At 39.1% G+C, this 24,049-nt stretch overlaps 3 protein-coding genes across 4 annotated transcripts in view; 2 read left to right on the top strand and 1 right to left on the bottom strand.

The window, feature by feature from the left end:
* LOC127618586 (zinc finger protein OZF-like) overlaps nucleotides 1–24,049 on the top strand; it is a 178,767-nt gene that overhangs the window by 27,062 nt on the left and 127,656 nt on the right. The gene's annotated exons all lie outside the window — the stretch shown is intronic.
* The window catches only part of LOC127618578 (gastrula zinc finger protein XlCGF26.1-like), a 105,066-nt gene that overhangs the window by 60,764 nt on the left and 20,253 nt on the right, over nucleotides 1–24,049 (top strand). The gene's annotated exons all lie outside the window — the stretch shown is intronic.
* Nucleotides 610–971, bottom strand: LOC127618922 (zinc finger protein 331-like; the record flags this gene model as incomplete). The annotated part of the gene is made up of 1 exon (XM_052091625.1): nucleotides 610–971. A coding segment is annotated over exon 1 (348 nt), but the record flags the coding sequence as incomplete, so codon positions are not given.

Raw genomic sequence — 24,049 nt, 5'->3', positions numbered from 1 at the left:
CAAAGTATATGTAGACTTCTGACCCATTGGAATGTGATGAAAGAAATAAAAGCTGAAATAAGTAGTGATCCTAACTGAATTTACCACAATTTACTTAACGCAATACTTTTTTTTACATGTCTACGTAGATTACTTGCTTTGTTAAAACTTTTCCCAAATTAAGAGCAGTCATACGTTTTCCTCCAGTATGGATTCTCTTGTGTTTTTTCAGGTGTTGTGAATAAGTGAAACTCTTTTCACAGTGTGAGCACTTGTAAGGTTTTTCTCCAGTATGGATTCTCTCATGTGTTTTCAGGTCTTGTAACCGAGTGGAACTCTTTCCACAGTGTGAGCACTTGTAAGGTTTTTCTCCAGTATGGATTCTCTCGTGTTTTTTTCAGGTCTTGAGAATAAGTGACACACTTTCCACAGTGTGAGCACTTGTAAGGTTTTTCTCCAGTATGAATTCTCTCATGTGTTTTCAGGTAATGTGTCTGAGTGAAACTCTTTTCACAGTGCGAGCACTTGTAAAGTTTATCTCCAGTATGGATTCTCGTGTGTTTTCAGGATATGTGATTCAGTGAAACTCTTTCCACATTGTATGCATTTGTAAGGTTTTTCTCCAGTATGAATTCTCTCATGTGATTTCAGGTGATATGACCAAGTGAAACTCCTTTTACAGTGTGAGCACTTGTAAGGTTTCTCTCCAGTATGAATTATTTGGTGCTGTTTCATGCTGCTGGCTGTAGTAAAGGTCTTCCCACATTCAATGGACATATGAACTCCGGCAAAGGTATGAATTTTCTGGTGCTTTTTCAAATAGGACAGGTGTGCAAAACATTTCCCACAAAAAGAACACTTGTAAGGCTTCTCATGTGTGTGAGTTTTCAGGTGTTTTCTTAGGTCTGAATCCTCAAAAAATGCTTTACAACAGTTATCATATTCAAATGCCTTTTCTCTGTGTGGCAGCGGGGGCATGGTCAAGCGCCCGTCCGGGAGAGGAAAGCGGTAAGGGCGCTTACACCTGAGCTAAATTATGCCTAACACCTATCTCTAATTCCAGTGAGCACGAGGAGAGCAGGCATAAAAGCAGACACAGAGCCTCCAGTCAGAGAGAGAGACGACAAACCAACTCAGTGTGCTTGTATTATATTGTGTGTATATTGTGTGGTAAAAACAAAGGGAATTAAAATGCTTACCTTGTGCTGAAGACCTGTTTCCTGTCCTCCTTCCTGTGAGAAGCCTTACACTGGTGCCGAAACCTGGGACTTTAAAGGAAGCATGGAAAGTGGTCGCCCCATAGAGTCCTCCCAGCTGGCAGAAGTCCTCCAGTCCCTCACGACACTGCATCAAGGCCACCAGCAATCCCTGCTTGAGCTCCGGCAGGACCAGGATCGGCGTTTTTTTTAAATCATGCGGGCGCAGGCAGAGGATCGGCTCGCCATCCGGAACCTCCTCAGCCAGGAGGAGGCGTCGCCCACAACCGCGACCCCGGACACCCGCGCTACGCTGCCCCCAACCATGCTACAGAAGATGGGGACAGCAGATGATCCTGAGGCCTTCCTCGATTTGTTCGAGTGCTCAGCAGAAATCTGGGGCTGGCCCCGCGAACAGTGGGCAGCCCGCCTGATTCCCCTCCTGTCCGGGGAAGCTCAACTTGCGGCACAGCAGCTGCCGGCAACGAACCTCCTGGCCTACACCGATCTGAAGAGGTCTATTCTGCAGCGGGTCGGTCGGAGCCCGGAAGAGAATCACCAGCTCTTCCGGGGCATGAAACTAGGGATGTCCGATCGCCCGTTCGCGTTCGCTCAACGGCTCCGGGACGCCTGTCGGAGGTGGCTGCTCGCGGGGGACTGCGACGTCGAGGGAGTAATCGACCAGGTGGTACTGGAACAGTTCGTTCAACAGCTGCCTCGGAAGATGGCGGGGTGGGTCCAGTGCCATCGCCCGGCGTCGCTGGAGGAAGCTGTTCGGCTGGCGGAGGACCACTTGGCGGCGATCCCGAGGGCGGACGAGCCCTCTTCTTCTTCGTCTCTCTCTCTTTCCCCTTTCCTTGTGTCTGCCCCTGCCCTCGCCCCCTCCCCTATGTTCTCTCCTTCTGTTCTCTCCCCAGGGCCCGTTCCTGCCCCGCGCAGGCATGGAGGGTTCCAGAGACCAGCTTCCCGGCCTTGGGAGAATGTACCCTCCCATCCCCCGTCATTCAGCCGCTCTCCTCCTCAGGTGGGGGCGCCCGCCAGCACAAGTGCGGCCGCAACGCCTGGGCCGGCCTGTTGGAGGTGCGGAGACCCAGACCACTTCCGGGATCAGTGTCCGCTGATGGAGGTGGGGACGGCGGTGCGGGTCTCCGACGTCCCGCAGGCTGCCCCCTATTGGGCTGGAGCATACCGGATTCCGGTAAGGATCAGGGGGGGTATTTACCAAGCTTTGCTGGATACCGGCTGCAATCAGACCACCATCCACCAACGCTTGGTTCAACCCGGGGCTTTGGATTTAGCTAAACTGGTGAGGGTGAGGTGTGTGCATGGGGATGCTCACAAGTACCCCATGGTGACTTTGGCGATTAAATTCAGGGAAGAAACCATAGTGTGGAGGCAGCGGTTAGTTCCGCCTCACTCATCCGCTAATCTTGGGTACTGATTGGCCGAGCTTTAAAGATATTTTAGAGGGTATTTGCGCGGATGGGTCCTGCATAAAGAGGTGTGCGGTGTGTGATGCTTTGGCAGGATGCTTTCGGCTGCTCTGAATGACGAGGGAAGGGGCGAGGTGGCCACCCCTCCTCTCAGGGAATTCCCTGAGGGGACTTCCCTCTAGAGCAGTCGTGGGATCGAAACCCTTAAACATGCTCTTGACCAAGTGAGAGTAATTGATGGTCAACAGCTCGGCCGGGCATCGCCATTTCATACCCGTATTTTGCCGTGATTAAAGATCGTCTATATAGAGTGACGCAGGATGCTCAAACAAAAGAGGAAGTGACACAATTGTTGATTCCACGGAGCCGCCGGGAAATGATTTTCCAGGCGGCTCACTATAATCCTATGGCCGGTCACCTAGGGGAACGAAAAACACTTCTCCGTCTAATAGCCCATTTCTATTGGCCGGGCATTGGCGGTGACGTCCGCAGGTGGTGTGCGGCGTGCCGTGAATGTCAGCTGGTAAACCCACCGGCCACCCCAAAAGCGCCATTGCGCCCTCTACCATTGATCAAGGTCCCCTTCGAAAGAATTGGGATGGACCTCGTCGGGCCATTAGAACGGACGGCACGCGGATATCGCTTCGTGTTAGTCCTAGTGGATTACGCGACGCGATATCCGGAAGGAGTGCCTCTGAGCAACATCTCCGCACATAGTGTTGCAGGGGCACTCTTCAAGATAATCTCCCGGGTGGGGATTCCGAAAGAAATCCTCACCGATCAAGGCACGACTTTTATGTCACGAACACTCCGCGAACTTTACGAGCTCTTGGGCATTAAGTTGATCCGCAGACGGATGGCCTAGTGGAACGATTTAATAAGACGCTCAAGAACATGATTCGTAAATTCGTACACGATGACGCTAGAAATTGGGATAAGTGGCTGGACCCCCTGTTGTTTGCAGTACGAGAGGTCCCACAAGCCTCCACAGGGTTCTCCCCGTTTGAGCTGCTGTACGGGCGACGCCCACGGGGGTCCTCGACGTCATCCGCGAAGCTTGGGAGGAGAGACCTTCTAATAGCAAAAATGAAATTCGGTACGTTCTTGATCTTAGAGCAAAACTCCACACACTGGGGCAATTAACACAGGAGAATTTGCTCCAGGCTCAAGAACGCCAACGCCGGCTGTATGACAGGGGTGCTCGGCTACGGGACTTTGCATCGGGAGATAAGGTACTCGTATTACTCCCAACATCGAGCTCTAAATTACTCGCCAAGTGGCAAGGACCCTTTGAGGTCACACGACGAGTGGGGGATCTCGATTATGAAGTTAAACGTACCGATAGAGGGGGCGCGCGGCAAATATACCATCTCAACCTCCTGAAATTGTGGAGAGAAGAGGCGGCCTCTGTGACGTTGGCCACGCTAGTTCCGGAGAGGGCGGAGCTCGGACCAGAGGTAAACAAAGCTCGCAATCTCAACACCCCGGTTACTTGTGGAGACCACCTCTCACCGCGTCAACTCACAGAGGTTTCCAATCTACAAATGGAATTTGCAGATGTGTTTTCCCCTCTACCGGGCCGTACAAACATCATACAGCACTACATCGAGACCGAACCGGGGCGTGGTGGTACGTAGTGTGGTAAATGTGAATTTTCATGTGTATATTAAGAATTTTTTTACATGCGAAATTCTTTTCACACTGAGAGCAAGTAAGAGATTTCTTTGCTGCTCTTCTTTGAGGATTTTTTGTTGAGCAACTCAAAGATTTTTCTCCAGTTGTGAAATCATGATGTTTCTCCTCTGCTTCATTCAGCTCTTGATGTTCCTCTTTCACTTCCATCAGCTCTGCAATGAACAAAGTAAATTAACAAAAATCAGTTCAAGAGGGACAAATGTATTAATTTGTGATTTTTGCTGTGCAAGATTCATACTAGGTGAGTCAATCAGCTCTCATATAAAATTATTATATCGAAATTACATGACATGCCCAGTGGCCTGTTGCACAAAGCTAGTTGAACAAACTCTGATTTTCAGAGTAAGTTTCAGGTTGAGAAAACCAGATGGAGCCAAACCGGTTTAGATCAGGTTCAGCGATCTCAAGAATCTCTGTACAAACGTTCCGTGAACTCAGATTTTGATCACAAGTTCGTGGTTAACACTGAACTTGTGATCAAAACTTGTGCACCTGAATGAGTGATGTTTGCTACAAAGCTGTAATGAACCACCAAAACAAACTGATGAACCCCTTTTTGACCAGATTTTGCTCTAAATGCCATCACACCATTAGTTTGTTTTTTAGATTTTGTATTAAGTATATCGTGGCTATAAATGTATTATCTGAAAAATAACTTTAAATTGTCTATCAACTGGTGAACCATCCTTTAAAAGACATCATGTTAAAAAGGACAAATTAAGACTTTAAGCAAAACCCTAATCCAGAGTGACCGTTCCTGCAGAACTGTTTTGAATTTGGAAAAATAAAAAAAGATGTACCTTAAAAGAAAACTGAGCACTTCTAAACTGACAACACAAAATAGAGGGAAACTTTTTATTATGAATTTCGAGTGATAAAATCATCTGCCAACAGATCCTGTCATGAATATGTAAAACAACATTACAAGGAGAAACATATCTGAAGGAATAAAATCATCATCATCATTACTCTGTTGTTCCTTTGCTGTGGTTTCTTCATAATATTCATCACTCTGTTGTTCCTCTACTTTGATTTCTCCTCTCATCTTCATCAGGTTCCTGCAGTCCAGCAGCTTCACTGAACACATCTTCACTGGTATCTGCAGCATCTGCTGTTCTCCAGCGTGGATCACATTCATCTGTTCTCTCATGATGAACATCTGAACACAAAAACATCATCATTATAATGGACTGACATTCATCATACTCAAGATTATTATATGACTGTACACAAGAACAAATCTGTTAAAATAAACAAATTTAAAAGTCACTTTTACATGGTTACAGCGAGAATAAACATTGTCTGATATATTCTAGAATATAAAAGCTGATCCTTTACAGGTTTGGAGTGTGTTATAATGGAGAGATCAGTCCAAGGAATCCATGGATTTAATTCACAATAACAGTCCGTTTCCCAGCGTGGTTAATTGCCCTTTTGTTCTTAAATTAAGAGTGATCCTCTATTCGTCCATTTTTTTACCATGTCATCTGATGGCCTCAGAAAAAATAGCCGATTGAAATACAGATTTAATACTATTTTGTTGTGGAAGGTGGAATTTTTGCAATTCAGGGCAAGACATACAAGGCATATTTTGAGTCGGGGGACAACGCAGGGAAGCTAGATATATAAAGCAGAGACCATTCCCTCAGTAGTGGTGGGAAGTTCGGATTATTTTACTGACTCGGATCTTTGAGTCTCGTTCAGCAAAATGAACGAATCTTTTTTCGAGTCATTTCGTTCATTTCAGCAGAATATAATTAAATGTCATGTTAAATAGCCCAAAACATCAAGTAGTCTACTTACGAAAATGTTGATTCAATTTGAAATAAATAAATAAAAATAAACTATAGGGTAATGCAGCCAAAGCCAATTTATAAGAAACCGAAATGTTAATTTATTAATTGGGTCTTAAGTTTAAGCTATTGCAGTTAGTTTGCAGTAAGCTATTGCACCTCCTTTTTCTCCGCCTCTTGTGTCATCGGGTTCGAACTTCAAAACGTTAAAAATACTTAGTTGTCAATGTCGACTCGTCAGTGTCTGTGTGTGGGCCGTGTGGTGTGACACAGCAGCCAATGCACTCACTGACTGCATGCACATGCAGCATACCGGTCCGGATCCGGAAAGATAAATGATTAGTTCAAGTCTCGACTCTCGAGTCTTCGGGTTTGGGTTCGGCCGGGTCCGAGTCTTTCGTTCTTCCTGTCAGTCCCATAGAGACTATGCTGTCATATAAACGTGTGTGTGTGTGTGTGTATCCTAATAACAATAATAATAATAAAAACTAAAAACATATTAACAATAAAAAAAGAGATGGACAGGGACAATAATAAGATGGACCTTTTTTTATTTTTCAGATGATGTTTATTGTACATATATTTTGATAATTGTATGTTAATTCCCAACATATAAAACAATGTACATTCAGACGCAGTCAATAATACTGAATCTAATGTTTTATTTGATGCGAGATACCAGCTGTCACGTGACAAAAGAACGAAGGACTCAGACTCGAAAGATGAACTAATCATTTCTGTCTCTGCATAGTGCTATGGGTTTGTGAGTCTGACTTGAAGAACGAACGACTCGAAACCGAAGAGACGAACTAATCATTTCTCTTCCGGTACTGACAGCATAGTCTATGGGACTGACAGGAAGAACGAAAGACTCGGACCCGGCCGAAACCGAACCAGACGAACTAATCATTTCTCTTTCCGGTACTGACAGCAGCATAGTCTCTATGGGACTGACAGGAAGAACGAAAGACTCGGACCCGGCCGAACCCGAAGACTCGCGAAAGATGAACTAATCATTTATGACTTCATGTACCTTATGCGATGTTGCGCGCATGCGCGGTCAACACAAAATGAACGAATCACTCTCTGAGACAACTCGGTAGTCCCGAGTCATATTAAAGATTCGTTCAAAATGAACGAATCGTTCATGAACGACACGTCACTATCCCTCAGTGAAATCTGCTGGTGGTGAATTATTTACCTCAGCCATTGATATTAATAATGCTTTTAAAGAGTTCTATCTTGATCTTTATAGTTTAACTGACGACTGAGCAAAAACAAATTATCTTGCTTCTAAGATAACCTTGGAGGAGCTTGGCAAGGTAATCAAGGCCTTGCCAACAGGCAAGGCTCCAGGGCCAGATGGATTTGCAGCTTATTTTTTTTTATCTTATGCTACAGAACTGGCTCCACTTTGGTTAGAAGTTCATATGGAATCATTAAAGAATGGAAATTTTCTGCCAACCATGACACAAGTCCGGATCAGTCTGATTCTTAAAAAGGACAAAGATCCAAGTGAGTGTAAGGGTTGCAGTCCAATGTCCCTGATCCAGCTAGACGTAAAAATATTGGCCAAAATTTTGGCCAACCGTTTCAGTTATGACATCTCTTATACATATAGATCAGGCAGGGTTTATTCGGGGCTGAAGCTCTTCTGATAACAATATTATGTTGTCAGTGGCGAATGATCAGTCTCCGGTTGCTGCCATCTTACTTGGCGCTGAGAAGGTGTTTGATATGGTAGAATGGAATTATCTTTTTAAGGTTTTAGAAATATACAGGTTCGGGAACAGGCCCAGCAGTGTTGCCCTCTTTCCCCATTATTGTTCGGTCTTGCCCTGGAACCATTAGCAGCCGTGATAAGAAGGGAAGTGGATTTTCCTGGGGTGGTGGCGGGAGGTATGGCACATAAGCTTTTGCTTTACGCAGATTATATTTTATTATTCCTCTCCGAGCCCACTAGATCCTCCACAGAATTATTAATTCCTTTTCTAAGTTCTCAGGATACAAAGTTAATTGGTCTATATCCGAAGCTTTAGCTTTGACAGTATACTGCCCAGTAATGGCTTTTCAGCCGGATGCCTTCCAGTGGCCTATACAGAGCATTAAGTATTTGGGCATCTTATTCACAGCAAATTTGTTTCAAATTTAACTTGATTTGATTTAGTTAATTTTGACCCCTTAATAAAGAGTTTGAGCAATGTGGGCAGGTGGGCTCCATTACATTTATCTATGATTGGAAAGGTTAATGTTATTAAAATTAATTGTATTCCAAGTATAGCGAAGTCCTTCATTTGGAACGGTAAACGTCCCAGATTACATTTCTATAAGTTACATAGGCCGTTTGACAAACGTCTGATTGGCCTACCCAAGATATTGTTGTATTAAAATGCATTCGGTCTCAGACATTTGGCTCATTGGTCACTTCCACCGGAGAGCCCCTCACTGGTTTGGTATCAAACAGAATCTTCTTGCCCCTATTTTGCCATTGCAAAGCCTTTCTACTAAACTAACTGGAGAAGTTAAGTTACACCCTGTTATCTCGCATTTGCACGTTGTAAAGAAAAAAATGTCCAGAGTGTTTAATTGGTGACCTATATGAGAGTGGAGGGCTGAGATCTTTTGAAAACATGGTTCAACATTTTAGGTTTCCCAGATCTCTGTTCTTTATTAGTCCTCAGGTATTTACTGCTGCGCCACCTGCTCTGTACTATTTTTGGGAGTAGCACACACACCCCTAAAGCAGCAGATACTCTGGAAGTGGACACTCGGTTTTGGTTTTGCCCCAGACTAGGTGTTTAGGGTGATGGGGTGGTCCTGAATATGGGTGATAAAAATATGGAGAGCTGGGTCCTGACTGGCATGATGATTGACAGGTGGGTAATCCTCAGGGGATGGAGGTTGTCTGGTGCACCCTCATTTCATGAGTGGTGTGTTGAATTGGGAAAGGTGGCGGTGTTTATGGAATTGGTATATAGATGACTGTGCAACCTGGGTATATAAATCAGGAAGTGGGGTTGCTATCTGGCCTTTTTGGAGGGCTCTTGGGGAGGGGCAGCGGAGAGGGTCTAGTGATATTTTTTGCTATTTGTCTCTAAATATTTTCTGCTGTTTTATTGTCTATGTGTGTGTCTTTGTCAGTTATATGATATCAGGAGATATGATTTCATGCGGTTTGATTAGCATTTTCTGCTATGTCTATTTGATTTGCTGCATGGAGTTAATAACAAAAACATTTAAAATAAAAATAAATTGCATATAATAAAAAACCAAAGGCACCAGTACAATATGAATTACAATATACAGTAAATCTGTAAAAGGGTGTAAATCAAAACAGAAATTTGTCATGTGTGACCATTTTAAAATCATCTTTCAATCACAAACACGGAAAAATATGAATACATCACAGATTTGGTGAATTGTCCTTTGTTGGCAGAAATTTAGCAAAAAATGCACATTGGGGAAACTAAAGGGGCACTGTTAACTCAGAAAACATACATTTTAACATTAGACGTGAAATTTAGATTTTAAATTCACTATTGTTTCATATAGAATTGTTCTATAGTCTATACAGCATTTAATGCAATTAGAAGTAACTAATTAAATTACCGAAAAATTAAGAGTAATCCCTTTACTTTATTTTTTTTTAAATGTAAAAGTAAATTACTATAATTAATTACTTATTAGTGCATTACACCATTACTGGACATATCTTCACCATTAATTAATCAAACTGGACTAAATTATAAGCTTGAGTTGAGCCACAGACAGACAGAAAGTGCAAATAAACCTGTTCTTGAGTGTTTTAGTTGATTTGTTTACCTCTTGAATATGACCAGTAATCCCAAATATGCATTTAAACAAACTCGAGGAAAGCAGAAGATCGTTTTTTGTGCCCCACTCTCACCGAACATTGAACTCATTTACAATCAGCCGCTGATTTAAAGAGATCATCGATCAGAAATTAATCATAATATTCTCAGATTTCTGTGTTTCTCCTGAAACTGATTATTTTTAAGCGTCAGTCACAAAACAAAGTGTCATGATGAGATACAAAAGATTATTTTACAGAGATTAAAACGCCTAAGAGAGAAAATTATCAATTAAAAATCAATATAAATCTCACAAATGATGTTGAACACTTACCGAAATGAGTTCTTCTGGTGTTTTCTGGAGGTTTGCAAAACAACATATGGTGTATTTCCGCCACCAACTGGACTGGAGTGTTGATGCGCTTAATCAGCCCTGATCGGAAGGGGGGCGGCAAGATGGCGGCCAAGGTGGGTGATCTTTCTTAGTTGCGGACGTTTTAGTGGTGTTTTTTCCAAATATTTGTTGATGGGATAAATTCATTGTCATACGTTATAGACTACATGAGTTTTACAATGGATTGTTAACTAAAAGATAGATTTTGGAATAGTTTCCCCTCGGTTGAATTTCGATTTCCTCTCACAAAATGAAACCGAATAAGGACAACAGCTCTGGTGGTGCCATTAAACGAAAAAAGAAGACGAATTCTAAAACATCGAATTCAGTGGAGACACAAAAAAGTCAAGATGAAGGGATAAGTGATGACATTGAGACGGCAGATCACTCATACTCGTACACCTTCGAGAAAGACCTTCAGCGTATGCCAGATATAGATGACACGCCAGAAAAACCTCGTTCCAAAAAAACTAAAGAAGAGACGTCGCTTCTTGAGATGCAAGAGAACATTGTAACTCTCTTATCCAAGAAAATTTATGAGAGTTTGGGGCACCTGGAGAATCTGATTCGAGAAAACACGCTCAGCATTGCAACCCTGAAAAAGTCAATTGACTTCACGCTGAATGAAGTTAAGGACTTAAAAGACGAAATGAAAGTGGTAAAAGAAATCACTAAATCACACGAGAAGAAAGTTGCTGAGCTTGAACGAAAAATCAACGAAGCTGAAAGATATCGGCGGAGATGGAACTTGAGGCTGCAGGGTGTTCCCGAGAAAACGGATGAAGATCTCAAGCATCTGGTGATTTTAATCTGTGGTTCAGTTGCTCCAGAGCTGAAGGATAGATGCCAGGTTGATGTGGACATTGTTCATAGATTGGGTCGGAAAGAACAGGGCAGAAGCCCAAGAACAACGATTATTCAGTTCACGAACAGGTCTACTCGGGATCTACTCTGGAAACGGGCGAAGAACTGTGAATTCCTTCAAGCGCAGCGTTTACAGTTTACAGAAGATTTAACTGCGCTGGACGTGGAGAGGCGAAAACTCTTGTGGCCCACGGTGAAAGACGCCAGAGAGAAAGGTCGTAAAGCTGTTTTTGTGGGGAGTAGAGCCTTTGTTGATGGCGTTGAAATTTTCCCCAAATGAAAATAAAAGTTTGGTTTTGGTGGTTTCTGTCCAAAGAATAAGCAATACTATCTGAAAGAGAATGGTAGAGGGGGAGTGAGGAAAAACTAAATAAAAAATAATAATCTCCCAGGTTAAATTGTAAACTAATAGGAATTATGCACCCTTTGAGTTACATATACCTTAGCTCTTTAAGTTTTTTTTTTTTTTCTTTCTTCTGTAATTTTGATTGTTAAAAGTTCATGTCGTTATCATTTTGTTCCTTTAATGTCAGGGGTATTCGAGATTTAAGTAAACGAAAGGCTGTTTTTTTGTATTGAAAGAGATATACTGTAGATTTTTATTTCTTACAAGAGACTCATGCTTGTTCTTCAGATGTGAATTTTTGGAAGTCTCAATGGGGTAGTGAAATGTGGCATTCTTTTGGAAGTAATCACTCAGCAGGAGTTGCAATTCTAACAGGTTCATTTAAAGGTAAAATTGTTAGTAGCAAAGTTCACAGTGGGGGTAGGTGGATAATTCTAATAGTATCCATTGATGGGAAGATGTTTTTGTTAGGTACTGTATATGCCTCAAATATTCACAAATATAATGTTGATTTGTTCTCTGATATTGAAAATGAGATTAATAAGGTTAGAGAAAGATTTCATGATGTTGAAATTATTCTAGGTGGGGACTTTAATATTGTCCCAGATGTTACGATGGATGGAATTCCTATTCCAATTAGACCATCTGCAACTTATTCAGAGTTATCTGGATTTTGTGATAAATTGAGGGTAATTGATATATGGAGATTTAAACACCCACTTTTGAAAGAGTACACATGGAGTAATGGGGATGGGTCTAAACAGTCAAGAATTGATTTTTGGTTAATTTCTAATTCGTTAGAACAAAATACAAGTAGAGTGTCCATTGAACCATCAGTATTATCTGATCACAAAATAACTGATCTTCTCATTATATGGAATAACGTATCTTCATGTAAAGGCTCTAAGACCTATTGGAAACTTAATAATAGATTATTGGAAATTGATAGTTTTAAACATGAAATTAAGAGAATAATACAAAAATATTGGAATCAAGCTAGGCAGACAAATTTATACTGTAAGAACTGGGAGTTTATGAAGTTTCAGATTAGACTTAGTGCAGTTAATAAAGGCAAAGAAGTTGCAAAATCTAAAAGGAAGAGGAAATTAGTAGAGCTATTTGTAACATCACTGATAATAATAATGACAGGAACTCTAATCTGTTAATGAATCTGCAGGCTGAGTTTGATAAAGTCTATATAATCAAAGCAAAAGGAAGATTTGTTAGATCACGAAGACGTTGGTTAGAAGATGGAGAAACTAATTCCAGATACTTTTATAATCTGGAGAAAAGGAATGGAGAATATACATCTATTAGAAAGCTTAATATTAATGGCCATGAAACACAGGACCCTGTTATTATTTCAAAATATGTCTCAAATTTTTATGGTAAATTATATTCCAGCAGTGCATGTTCTGTGGACAAAATAGATGAATTTTTAAAACCCCTAAAACATAATATAGATGAAGAATTTAAAGACCTTTGTGATCAGGAAATATCCATTTTAGAGATTAGAACAGCTATAAATAAACTTAAATTAAACAAGTCCCCCGGAAATGATGGCTTAACTGCTTTTTAAAATATTTCAAGATGATTTAGTTGAATTTCTGTTAATGGTCTTTAAAGAATCTATTGATCAGGATGTTTTGCCACCCTCCATGACACAAGGTCTAATATCATTAATTCCAAAGCCTGATAAAGACCTATTATTACTAGATAATTGGCGACCTATCACCTTAATTAATAACGATAGTAAAATTATTGCTTCCATATTCGCTGAAAGGTTAAAATCAGGATTAGAATGTATTATTGATGAGGGGCAGTCAGGTTTTATAAAAGGAAGACATATTTGTAATAATATTAGACTTGTATTAGATCTCATAGATTATAATGAAATTATCAATGAAAATAGTTTTATTCTGTTTGTCGATTTTTACAAGGCCTTCGATACAATACAACATGACTTTATTTTTAAAACCCTTGAATTTTTTGGTTTTGGGGACAAATTTCAAAAAGTAAGTGAGTTAAACTTCACTCCTGTCATTCAATCATTTGAAAAAAAACTTAATTCTTGGCTGATGAGAGATATCTCTTTAAATGGTCGTGTGTTACTGGTTAAGGCTGAGGGTTTATCTAGGTTGGTTTATATTGCTCAAGTGTTAGATGTACCCCCCTCTTTAATAAAAATGATAGACACCAAACTTTTTAGATTTATTTGGAAGAACAAATCACACTATTGTAACCCGCACAAGAAGAGACAGTCACAATGTCGAATCCAAACAGCTTTATTAGTGATAAAGCGTGCAAAGTACAAAAAGCGCAAATCCAGTGAAGAATGGTCAGGGTGAGTGGTAGGTCAAAAGCCGGGGAATCAAGATAAAACAAGGGGCAAATCCAACGAGAGAGGTCAAGGAAAGCGTGGGGGTCAAAGCCGGGGTAATAAGAATGAGAACAACGAGTAACACTAAACAGGGGAGCTAGGGGAACACTAGAGCTGGCAAGCTAAGGGGGAAACTAGAGGAGTTCAAAACTAGACGAGACTAGCGGGGGGCAAAGACACGGGAAACTAAACACAATAACCAACCGGAGTGAGACGAAAGGGTTGTGATATATATAGAGGCGAGTGCAGGTGTAAACAATGACAGGTGATTGGGACGAGTACAGGTGAAACTAATGATCCCGTGATTGGGCGCGAGCATAGAGCCAGAGAGGGGTGTGTGGGAGTGAGCGAGTGAGCTCGATCGAGGGGCGCGAGCGTGTAAGCTCGCGGAGTGAGCGTGTAAGCTCGATGGAGGGAAGAGAGCGTGAAAGCTCGCGGAGTGAGTGTGCGTGTGTGCCCGACGAAGCGGGTAGAAGCAGAGGAGCGGGGTACGTAACAACTATATTAAAAAAGAAAATATTTGTAGATCAAAAACTGAAGGAGGACTGAATGTTTTGGATTTTAAGACCTCTAACATGATATTTAAAATAAAATGGCTCCAAAATTATTTAAAAAATAAACAAAGTATATGGTATACCATACCTAAATCTATATTTAAAAAAGTAGGTGGTATAGAGTTCTTATTGAAATGTGATTATGATATTAACAAAATACCCATTAAACTTGCAAGTTTCCACAAACAAGCATTACTTTCATGGACTCTTATGTATAGTCATAATATTTCCCCCATAAATGTACCATTTGGAATAATAGATATATAAGGATTAGAAACAAATCAATATTTTTTGAGAATTGGTTTGAAAAGGGAATTATTTGGGTTAAACAATTGATAAAAAAAGATTTTGAAAAGATCCTGAATTTGTTCATATTTATAACTTTTCAGTTGATCCTATCCAATATTTTTTGGTTTTACATGCCATTCCCAAGGAAATTTTGAGGCTATTAGAATGTAATAATAATTATTCTTTACAAACAGATGAAGAATTTACTGCTTGTATCAAGCTGCAGGGCAAGGATTTCACAAGTTCTGGATGTAATAATATTTTCTTACGTTCTCTTCTTCAATCTAAAAATATACTTGCTGTTACTACTCATTGGAATTCTCATTTTAAAAAACGTTTTGATTGGAGTAAACTTTGGATGACACCTCATAAGTATTGCATCACAAATAAAGCGAAAGAGGTTTCATATAAAATGTTCCATCGTGTCTATCCAGTTAAATCACTTGTGGTGCCGCGATTTACAGTGAACATGGAAGATATTTGTGCTTTTTGTCAAATTTCCCCTGAGACAATTGTTCATTTATTTTGGGAGTGTCCCAAGATCCAAATGTTTTGGAAAGAACTCAATAATTATTTACAAAGTAAAGCTATGATTCTTGTTAACTTTGAAGAAGTTGATGTTATGCTAAAATGTTTTTCATTTGATGGTGATAAAAATATTCTGTTTATGTTTGATTTAATTATTATAATTGTCTGTTATTATATTCATAAAATCAAATGGAATGAAAAAATGCCAAATTTTGAACAATTTAAAGTCGATGTTAAAATATATTTAGAAACAATATCTAAAAGTAAAAACTTAAAAGCAAGAAAAACTTTACAGCTATTGTTGTAGAGTGAGCTTTTGTAGATTAACCTATAGGAGGCAAGCTTTGGCTTAAGAGTAGCAAAGAAGAAAGTGTTAGCAGACATTAGCTGTGTCTGAAATCACCCACTCGTTCACTCATTCACTATTTCCTATATAGTGAATGGCTGTGAGTGCACTATATTTCAGCATTGAGTGAACGAAATGAGTGAGCGACAGTAGACAGTAGTTATTTGAGAAAATTGTTATGTATATTTTGATAAGTCACTTGTGATTTGAATCCTTTTTTTGTCAATAAAGATGACTTTATTAAGCTTTAAAAAAAATAAAAAAAGACAGTAGGCTAGTTATTTGACACTACCCGATCAGTACCGGAGATAGCTTAACTAGTGACTCTCTTGATATAAAGACAATAATTGTATTGTTCCTATTGATGCATATTTCTTATTTCTCCCCTACGAGTGTTTTGTATGTTTTTTTTCTTGTTAATAATATATATATATTTTTTAAATACACTTTTTTGTAAAATTTATTTCAAGGTTAATATGTGGCACAAATTAAATTTATAAAATATATGGAAATATATATATATTGTATTGCTTAATGTGAACATTCAGTTCACAGTGTGGTACAACAAAGTTAATACACAACAATAAATATAAATATAAAGAATAACAGCAATATAAGAATAGTTAAGGAAACTACTTTACCAAACTCAAAACAGAAACAAAACTAAAAAGTAACTAAAATAATAAACTAGAAAGAAAAAGAAAGAAAGTGGGAATTACTTAAATTAAAAGAAAATTACACATTAATTAAATTAAAATGTTTGTAGGCCGTTCAAATTGTAAATGTTCTGATTGCTTTTTTTTAAGTGAAGTATTATCTCTTGTAAGAATGCCAAAAAAATAGGTTTACAATTAAAAATATTTACATTTATGAATATAAAATCTACATAGTAAAATAATTACATTTATTATAAAGCAGGTATTTGGATCTGCTTCAACAAATTCAAAAATAACAGTTTTAGGATTCTTTGAAAAACTTCGATTTTTAGATAAACAAACTAACATCTTCCCAAAGTTGCAAAGAATAAATGCATGACCAAAACAAACGAAGAGAGGTTTCAGTGTCATTCTGACAAAAAGAGCAATTAGTGTCAAAATCAGATCTAAAATGTTTCTTTAAGAAATTTTTGACAGGGTAAATATTATGAATTAATTAAAAAGATTCAGGAGAGGGTAACCACACCTATTGGTGAGATATGTTTCACTGAATCATAAAATAAGAGCTCTATTCCTTGAGAACATTGTCTCTGCCCCTCCTATAATCTCATATTGGAATGGACTCTTTGATCATTTAAATTGGAAAAATATATGGTCTATGCAAAAAAGCTTTTTCCTCACAAAGTAAAACAAATATATTTTTAATTAATTCATAATATTTACCCTGTCAAAAATTTCTTAAACATTTTAGATCTGATTTTGACACTAATTGCTCTTTTTGTCAGAATGACACTGAAACCTCTCTTCGTTTGTTTTGGTCATGCATTTATTCTTTGCAACTTTGGGAAGATGTTAGTTTGTTTGAACCCATAAGAGAGAGTATTATTTTTGAAAATCATGTGTAAGCCAGATGGAATTGCATCCATAACTGTTATATTCTGAAATAAATTCAGTATACCTAAAAAGCAAACCTTCGTTATTAAAGAGCTGTCTTACATGAAATATTCCATTACTGAACCAGTAATTATAGAACAAAGATTTATTCTTAAATAGAATGTTCCTATTGTTCCATATGTAACACAGATTAGGAGAAAAGTTTAGTGCCAAAAGAACTTGTTGGTGAAAGTTAGATAGCTTGACAGGGACTTATTGAATACCATAATTACATAAAAAAAAAAAATTGCACCACCAAGTTGTGAGAAGGCAAGCTGAGGGAAAATATTCCAAATAGAGGTGGGGTTAAGGAATCGATTTAGCCAGTTTTTTTAATTGTGTTATTTAGTGAGCTGAAATCAATGAAGTTTAAGCCACACTTTTTGTGAGAATGTAGTATCACTGACTTTTTCAAATAATGCCATTTGTTTTTCCATAAAAATTGTATTAATATCCCATTGATTACTTCACACGTTGGCTTATTTACATTTACATTTATGCATTTGGCAGACGCTTTTATCCAAAGCGACTTACAGAGCCCTTATTACAGGGACAATCCCCCCGGAGCAACCTGGAGTTAAGTGCCTTGCTCACGGACACAATGGTGGTGGCTGTGGGGATCGAACCAGCGACCTTCTGATTACCAGTTTACCAGTTATGTGGTTTAGACCACTACACCATCACCACTCCATGTGGCTTATGCCTGAGTGGCATTAATTAGGCGAGACAGACCCTCTGATTTAACAAGCAAAGATTGTTAAATCTTGTTAAATCAAAGATAGGTCTCTCTGCAGCCCCGCAATTAAGCCACTTCATTGTTTATGTAACAATTGTGTTCAAATTAGCAGTGCATATAGTTATATTTGGTTATTTGTATACCCAAATATGTAACAACTTTTAACTGAAATACCACAAATTGTATCGTACTGTTTTTAATCAGAAGTAATTCACATGTATTGAGATTAAGAGGTAAAAGCCTCAGGCTTTAGAAAAGACATGAACATAGGGTGCATAGGGCTGCTGTTAAACTAAATAGTTTACATTTGTTAGAACCCATTTGGGAAATACAGATGTGTTTATAAGTGTGTGTGCGTTTATTTACATTTAATATTTTATTTTCTAAAGATATGTTCTACTTATTTCAGCATACTTTAACAAATGTCTGCATTTAAGAAACACACAGGATAAAGTTATTTATTCATTCGATTTATTTAATACATTAATTAATAGCTTCCATCCCTCACTGACTCACTCACTGGAACATGGCATTGACCTTCAGGCCTTGTTCATCAACACAGTATGACAAAAATGTTTCCATGTCCTCTTGACACTGAAATATAAACAAAAATTCATCATTTGTATTGGAGAATTCACCCCCCAGGACCTTCCTGAGGGCATTTTGTTGTTCATCCCTGTTCATTTGCAGAAATGCAGGCTCTCTCACATCCCCATGGAATAAGTCTCTGTGATTGTGAACCCAGTGCCAAGCTGCATGAAGGTCTTTTACAATGGCCGGCTGTTGCACCTGGTGAAATAAATGATATAGATATATATATATATAAATGGCACGTAAACTAATTAAACTATATATCGAGCAAGCATGCATGCAACTGCTTGATATATGACCACTAAAATCATTTACCTTATCAATGTCCTCTTCAGCCACAACTCTTCTGCTGGGCAACAGTTTTGTGGTGGTGGATTTTGACACCCTAAAGACAGGCTCAAGGGTTCCCTGAAGGAGTTGGGATGCTTCTTCCATCCAGTATGCAAATCTCTGTCCATAACTTTGGAAAATATGTAATGTATATGCACTCTATTTGTAAAACAACTTTCTAGTATCACTTTGCAAACAGTGACTTAATACAGCCAAGATACTGAAATTTTATCTGTAGAGTCTGTCATACCCTTCTAGGCAAAACCTCTCCATCAGCTGAATGCACCACCACTGGCGAATCAATGGCACCTCCTCCTAAAAACACAAAAACAAAAATACAAATAAAAATTGGACATATACCAGTAGTTTGATGGCATACTTGTGTGAAAATCCAGCTTACCTCTGTGAATGTTAATGGACATGATGTACAGGTGCTGAGAGCATACTGTGAAATACAAATAACAATGTAAGACTTTGATTTTATTATTTACATTTATGCATTTGGCAGACGCTTTTATCCAAAGCGACTTACAGAGCCCTAATTACAGGGACAATCCCCCCAGAGCAACCTGGAGTTAAGTGCCTTGCTCAAGGACACAATGGTGGTGACTGTGGGGCTCAAACCAGCTGATTCCTAATTCCTTCTGATTACCTTCTGGTTACCAGCTTACCAGTTATGTGCTTAGACCACTACACCACCACCACTCCATGATCTAACAGCTTTGACAAATTAAACATTCTTACCATCAGCATGTAGACACCACAGGAATTCCCTGAACACTGTTGAGGAAAAAACTGGAAAAGTGCATCCAGTTAGTTTAAAAAACTGATAGCTTGTTTAAACATGTATACATACATACTTAAATTAGCTTTACACAATTCCATCATTTAAAACATACCTCAAGGTCTCTTCCTGTTTTTTCAGTCCAGGATCCTGGGTCAATGAAGGTTGCAATGTGTCTGGCATTCCAAAGAAAACACAAAATAAACGTGTAATTAAATGATCAGTTCTGTAGCCTAAGAACGAGGCTCTTATACGATCTTGAAACCTGAGAACGAGGCTCTTATACGATCCTGAAGCCAGAGAACGAGGCTCTTATATGATCTTGAAGCCTGAGAACGAGGCTCTTATACGATCCTGAAGCCTGAGAACGAGGCTCCTTTTGGAAATGTAACCAAACAACATGCCTGGAACAAGGCCAGTAAATGAATTATCTTTAGTCTCAACCTAAATATGGTTCTGTAAGTCTCATCTCCAAAACCATCAGGGCGAAGAGAGTCAAGAAAAAGTATCTCCCTCTTAACTACCAACATAACCTGCAAAGGGTATTTTGTTAATATCCACGAAAATAGAACTCCTTAACCCTAACTGTTAAATTTTAAAATATTATAGCTAGAAAGATTATAAAAAGAAACTCAACACAGAGCAGATAGTGATCAGCTTCATCCGGCTGCCTGCTCCAAGCTGGAAATAGTATGACATCCTTGGACCTCACATTTTCCTAATAGTATTGGGACAAAATAATATGCATACACAAAAAACGTATACTTCTGTGCCTGCTTCCAATAGAGTTCTTTCTCGGTTGAGGAGTATATGATAGCAAAAAACAAAAACAAAAAAACTTACAGGCAAACAATGCACTGGGTCCACATTTTTGTCTTTCCAGGTGGCAACAACATAGAGGTCCACAATGTGAAATGTTTTTCCCTTATGGAAAGAACATTATAAGTTATTAAACATGTATGCAGCAAAATAAATACTTTTAAAAGATGATATAATAGTATGAAGTACATGTCTTCGTGCAACTTCTTCCACAATCTTGAGGCAAGCATTTCCGATCTGAAATTAATTACAGAACGATTACATCCCTGCGAAAGCTACCATATGTAAAATGATGCATTATCCGGGAATTATTTTTTTATGCAGTAAACTAAGACAGTAAATATACACACATTAGATTCCATGCACTGGCTTAAACCCAGGCTCCAGAAGTCTTCTCGTGTGAGGCAGAATTTGCCTTCCTTTACGATCAGTTCTCCTGATGCCCGATGTTGGTCCAACACATACTTTAACTAAAAATAAATAAAGTTTGACATGATTAAGTAACGGTTATCATTTAAATATGCAAAGGGTCACTAAATAGACAGAATGTTTACCAGTTCATCTTGAATAGGGCCGAAGTCCTTCTCCCACTTTGCACCTGAACAAGCATATGGATGCTCTATCTGCCATTTCAATGTCGAGTAACAGTGATCCTGGAGAAACATCCTCTCAGTTGGTCCATCTGATGATACACAAATACGTGACAATTAGTAACAACAGAAATTACACGCAAACATCCAATTTTCTATATCTAGCATTTTATTTTAAAATGGTTTATCAAACATTCTTACTTTTCAATCTGTAGTATGTCCTCAGTCTTGACACACTGACCCTCTGGCAAGTTGAACCTTTCACAATAGTGGCTACCCCTTTAGAAGTGATGCTGGCCACAGTATATGGTCCTTGGTGCTGACTTGTAAATGTGTCTCCTGTCCGTCGTTTCTTGGGGTCCCGTGAGAGCAGAACATCATCACCGGCCTGAACAGAACATACTCGGACATACTTGCGCTTACGATTTTGGAACGACTTTTGTTGCATGCTCTGAGCGCTCTCTATGTTGCGAAGAACCTAAAAGAACTCATTGAAAACAAAAACAAAATTCTCTGGTCTCGTCTCTTGATGGGATTTATTTTTGAAACCAACAGATCAATGGAGTCTTAGTCAGGCCAAGGTAGAACAATAAGGAACAAGATTTATAACAAAGAGAGAGGGAGCGTGGCTTCACATGAAAATTCAATTGCTTCCCTAACTAGAGAGGACAAGCATAGGTTTTTAAGTATCCCATCTCTGACAGGAGAGGGTGGTAGTCACCCACCCCAGTTTATGTAGGTCACACGGAGTCACCTCTGTAATCTAATCTTTTCCTGGTGATGCTATCTACTGAGGTAGAGAATGCTAAAGTGATAGTGACACTCTGGGCACACATAGACACACAGTCCCAGAAACATTACATTATCCACATCTCTAAATATACAGTGTAACAGTGACATAGCAAGAGCTCAGAGAATCAGAATCATAGCAAATAAAATACATAGATCAGCCTATGCCTAGGTCTAATTCCGATAGTATGTCACTACTTAATTTACCTTTATTATTCAAATACAAACCGTTTCATTAAGAAGTTTCATCTTATTGACTCTGCTGTCGATGTCATCTTCCGGGTCAGCAACTTCAAAATCATCTCCCATGGGACAGGCATTCATGACCTCTGGCAGACGTGGGTGTCGATGGAAGAGGAGGAAGTAGGGACTGTGTCTAGTGGAGTACTGATCACATAGGAAGCTTCCCATTAACTATTACATTTGTATTGAAGGGAAAAACTCCACCCTTGACATTACATATTAAATAAATTCATCAATTAAGTTTTACCATTGACAACTAACCGTAGATACTATAAATATAATAAGTAAGCATGTTAAAACACAACCTGCTTTGCAGTGTTGATTCCATACACCACAGCAGGAAGGTGGAGATCCCAGTCATTGTGGTTTTCATTCACATACTTCCTGAGAGCATGCTTGATATTCTGATTGGTCCGTTCATCCTGTACATATCAATGTATTTATAAAGTTGACGAATAACCACAAGACAACAATAGATCTTATAGAACAGATATCCAAAAAGTTACCTGTCCGTTGGTCTGGGGATGGTAAGCACTGGAGACAGCATGTTTGATTTTCAGCGTACTGAAAATGCTGTTGTTGAGCTGTAGAGGGATTATCAGTTAAATTTGCAATACTGGAGTAATTGTAGACAACAACATATATGTAGAGATTAGAGTAGGGGGAAAAAAACATAATAAAACCTTTACAAAACTTCACCTTGTTGACAAACTCCTTCCCTTGGTCTGTAATGATTTTCCTTACCATGCCGAACAAGTACAACTTTGTGGTTATTATTGCAGACACCTCAGCTGCCGTCTTAGATTGCATTGGTTCTGCAATCACCCACTTGGTGTACAGGTCTGTCATGGTAAGGACATACTTGTTGTTGCGTGCTGTTTCTGGCAGTGGTCCAATCAAATCCAAACCAAGCACTTCCCAAGATTCCTTTACCTGCATGGCACAAAATTAGCATCAGCCAAATGCTGGGAAAACTGTACACAAGCTTGAGACTAGCTTGTTAATCTCATCAGTATGCTAAATTATTTTACACAGTACCTTAATGGAATGCAAGACTGGCACAACAGTCTTGATGGGGTCATTCAACTGGCAGCGGTGACAAGATCTGACCTAAAAAGCAAAAATATTTTTTTAACAAAATGTCTAGAAAAATATCACAATAAATATAACTTCTAAATCAAGGAGGTATCGAACAATCAGAGGTGGCAAAAATAGACACATTCATAAGTATAGATACTTGTAAAGAAAGTAAAAGTACCACCAATGTAGTACATCACCCATTCTTTCACATCCTGGATAATTGTAGGCCAATAGTAGCCAGCAATAACCCTGTTTTGAGTGCCTCTGACACCACTGTGATTGCCAGTCCCAGGGTTATTGTGGCACTCCATAAGAACAGACCTCTTCTCTTCCTCTGACAGGACAACTAGCCGCATGTACTGCCTACTAGGACCGATGTAGAAGAGCCTGTCGTCTGTTTTTAGAGGAAAAAAGAAAAAGTTGGAAAAAGTAAAAACACTACATTATAAACTACATTATATTCACTTTTTTTGAATTTTTTATAATACCCATGTATTAACACCCAGATACGTGAGCTGAACAAGTACAGTTAACGTAGCTTAATATATTAGCTTAATAAGATATTTTAAACACTATTTGTGAATTAAGCACATGACCCTGGTTGTTCAAGACAGTCAGTTCTCTTTTTTCATTATAAAATCCATTACCTTTAATAGTAAAATTCGTAGACGCCCGTTTCACCTTCTGACGCTCTGTGGGATTGTCGGGAATTTCTCCTTTTAAGAGAAATTCTTGAAGAATCCATATTTAAATCAATCACTCTCCAACGCGACTCTATAAATCGAGCACATGCGCAGTACAAATCGTGAGAGTAAAGTCGACCTGTAGAGCAGACTGTCGTAAAAACGTTGGCGATGACAGGAAGTGACATCAAATATGAGTTTTCGCAC

The sequence above is a fragment of the Xyrauchen texanus genome, chromosome 25 (genome assembly GCF_025860055.1).
Source record: "Xyrauchen texanus isolate HMW12.3.18 chromosome 25, RBS_HiC_50CHRs, whole genome shotgun sequence".
NCBI lineage: Eukaryota > Metazoa > Chordata > Actinopteri > Cypriniformes > Catostomidae > Xyrauchen > Xyrauchen texanus.
Note: the sequence above shows the minus strand (reverse complement) of the source record. Positions and strands in the feature narration are given on the sequence as shown.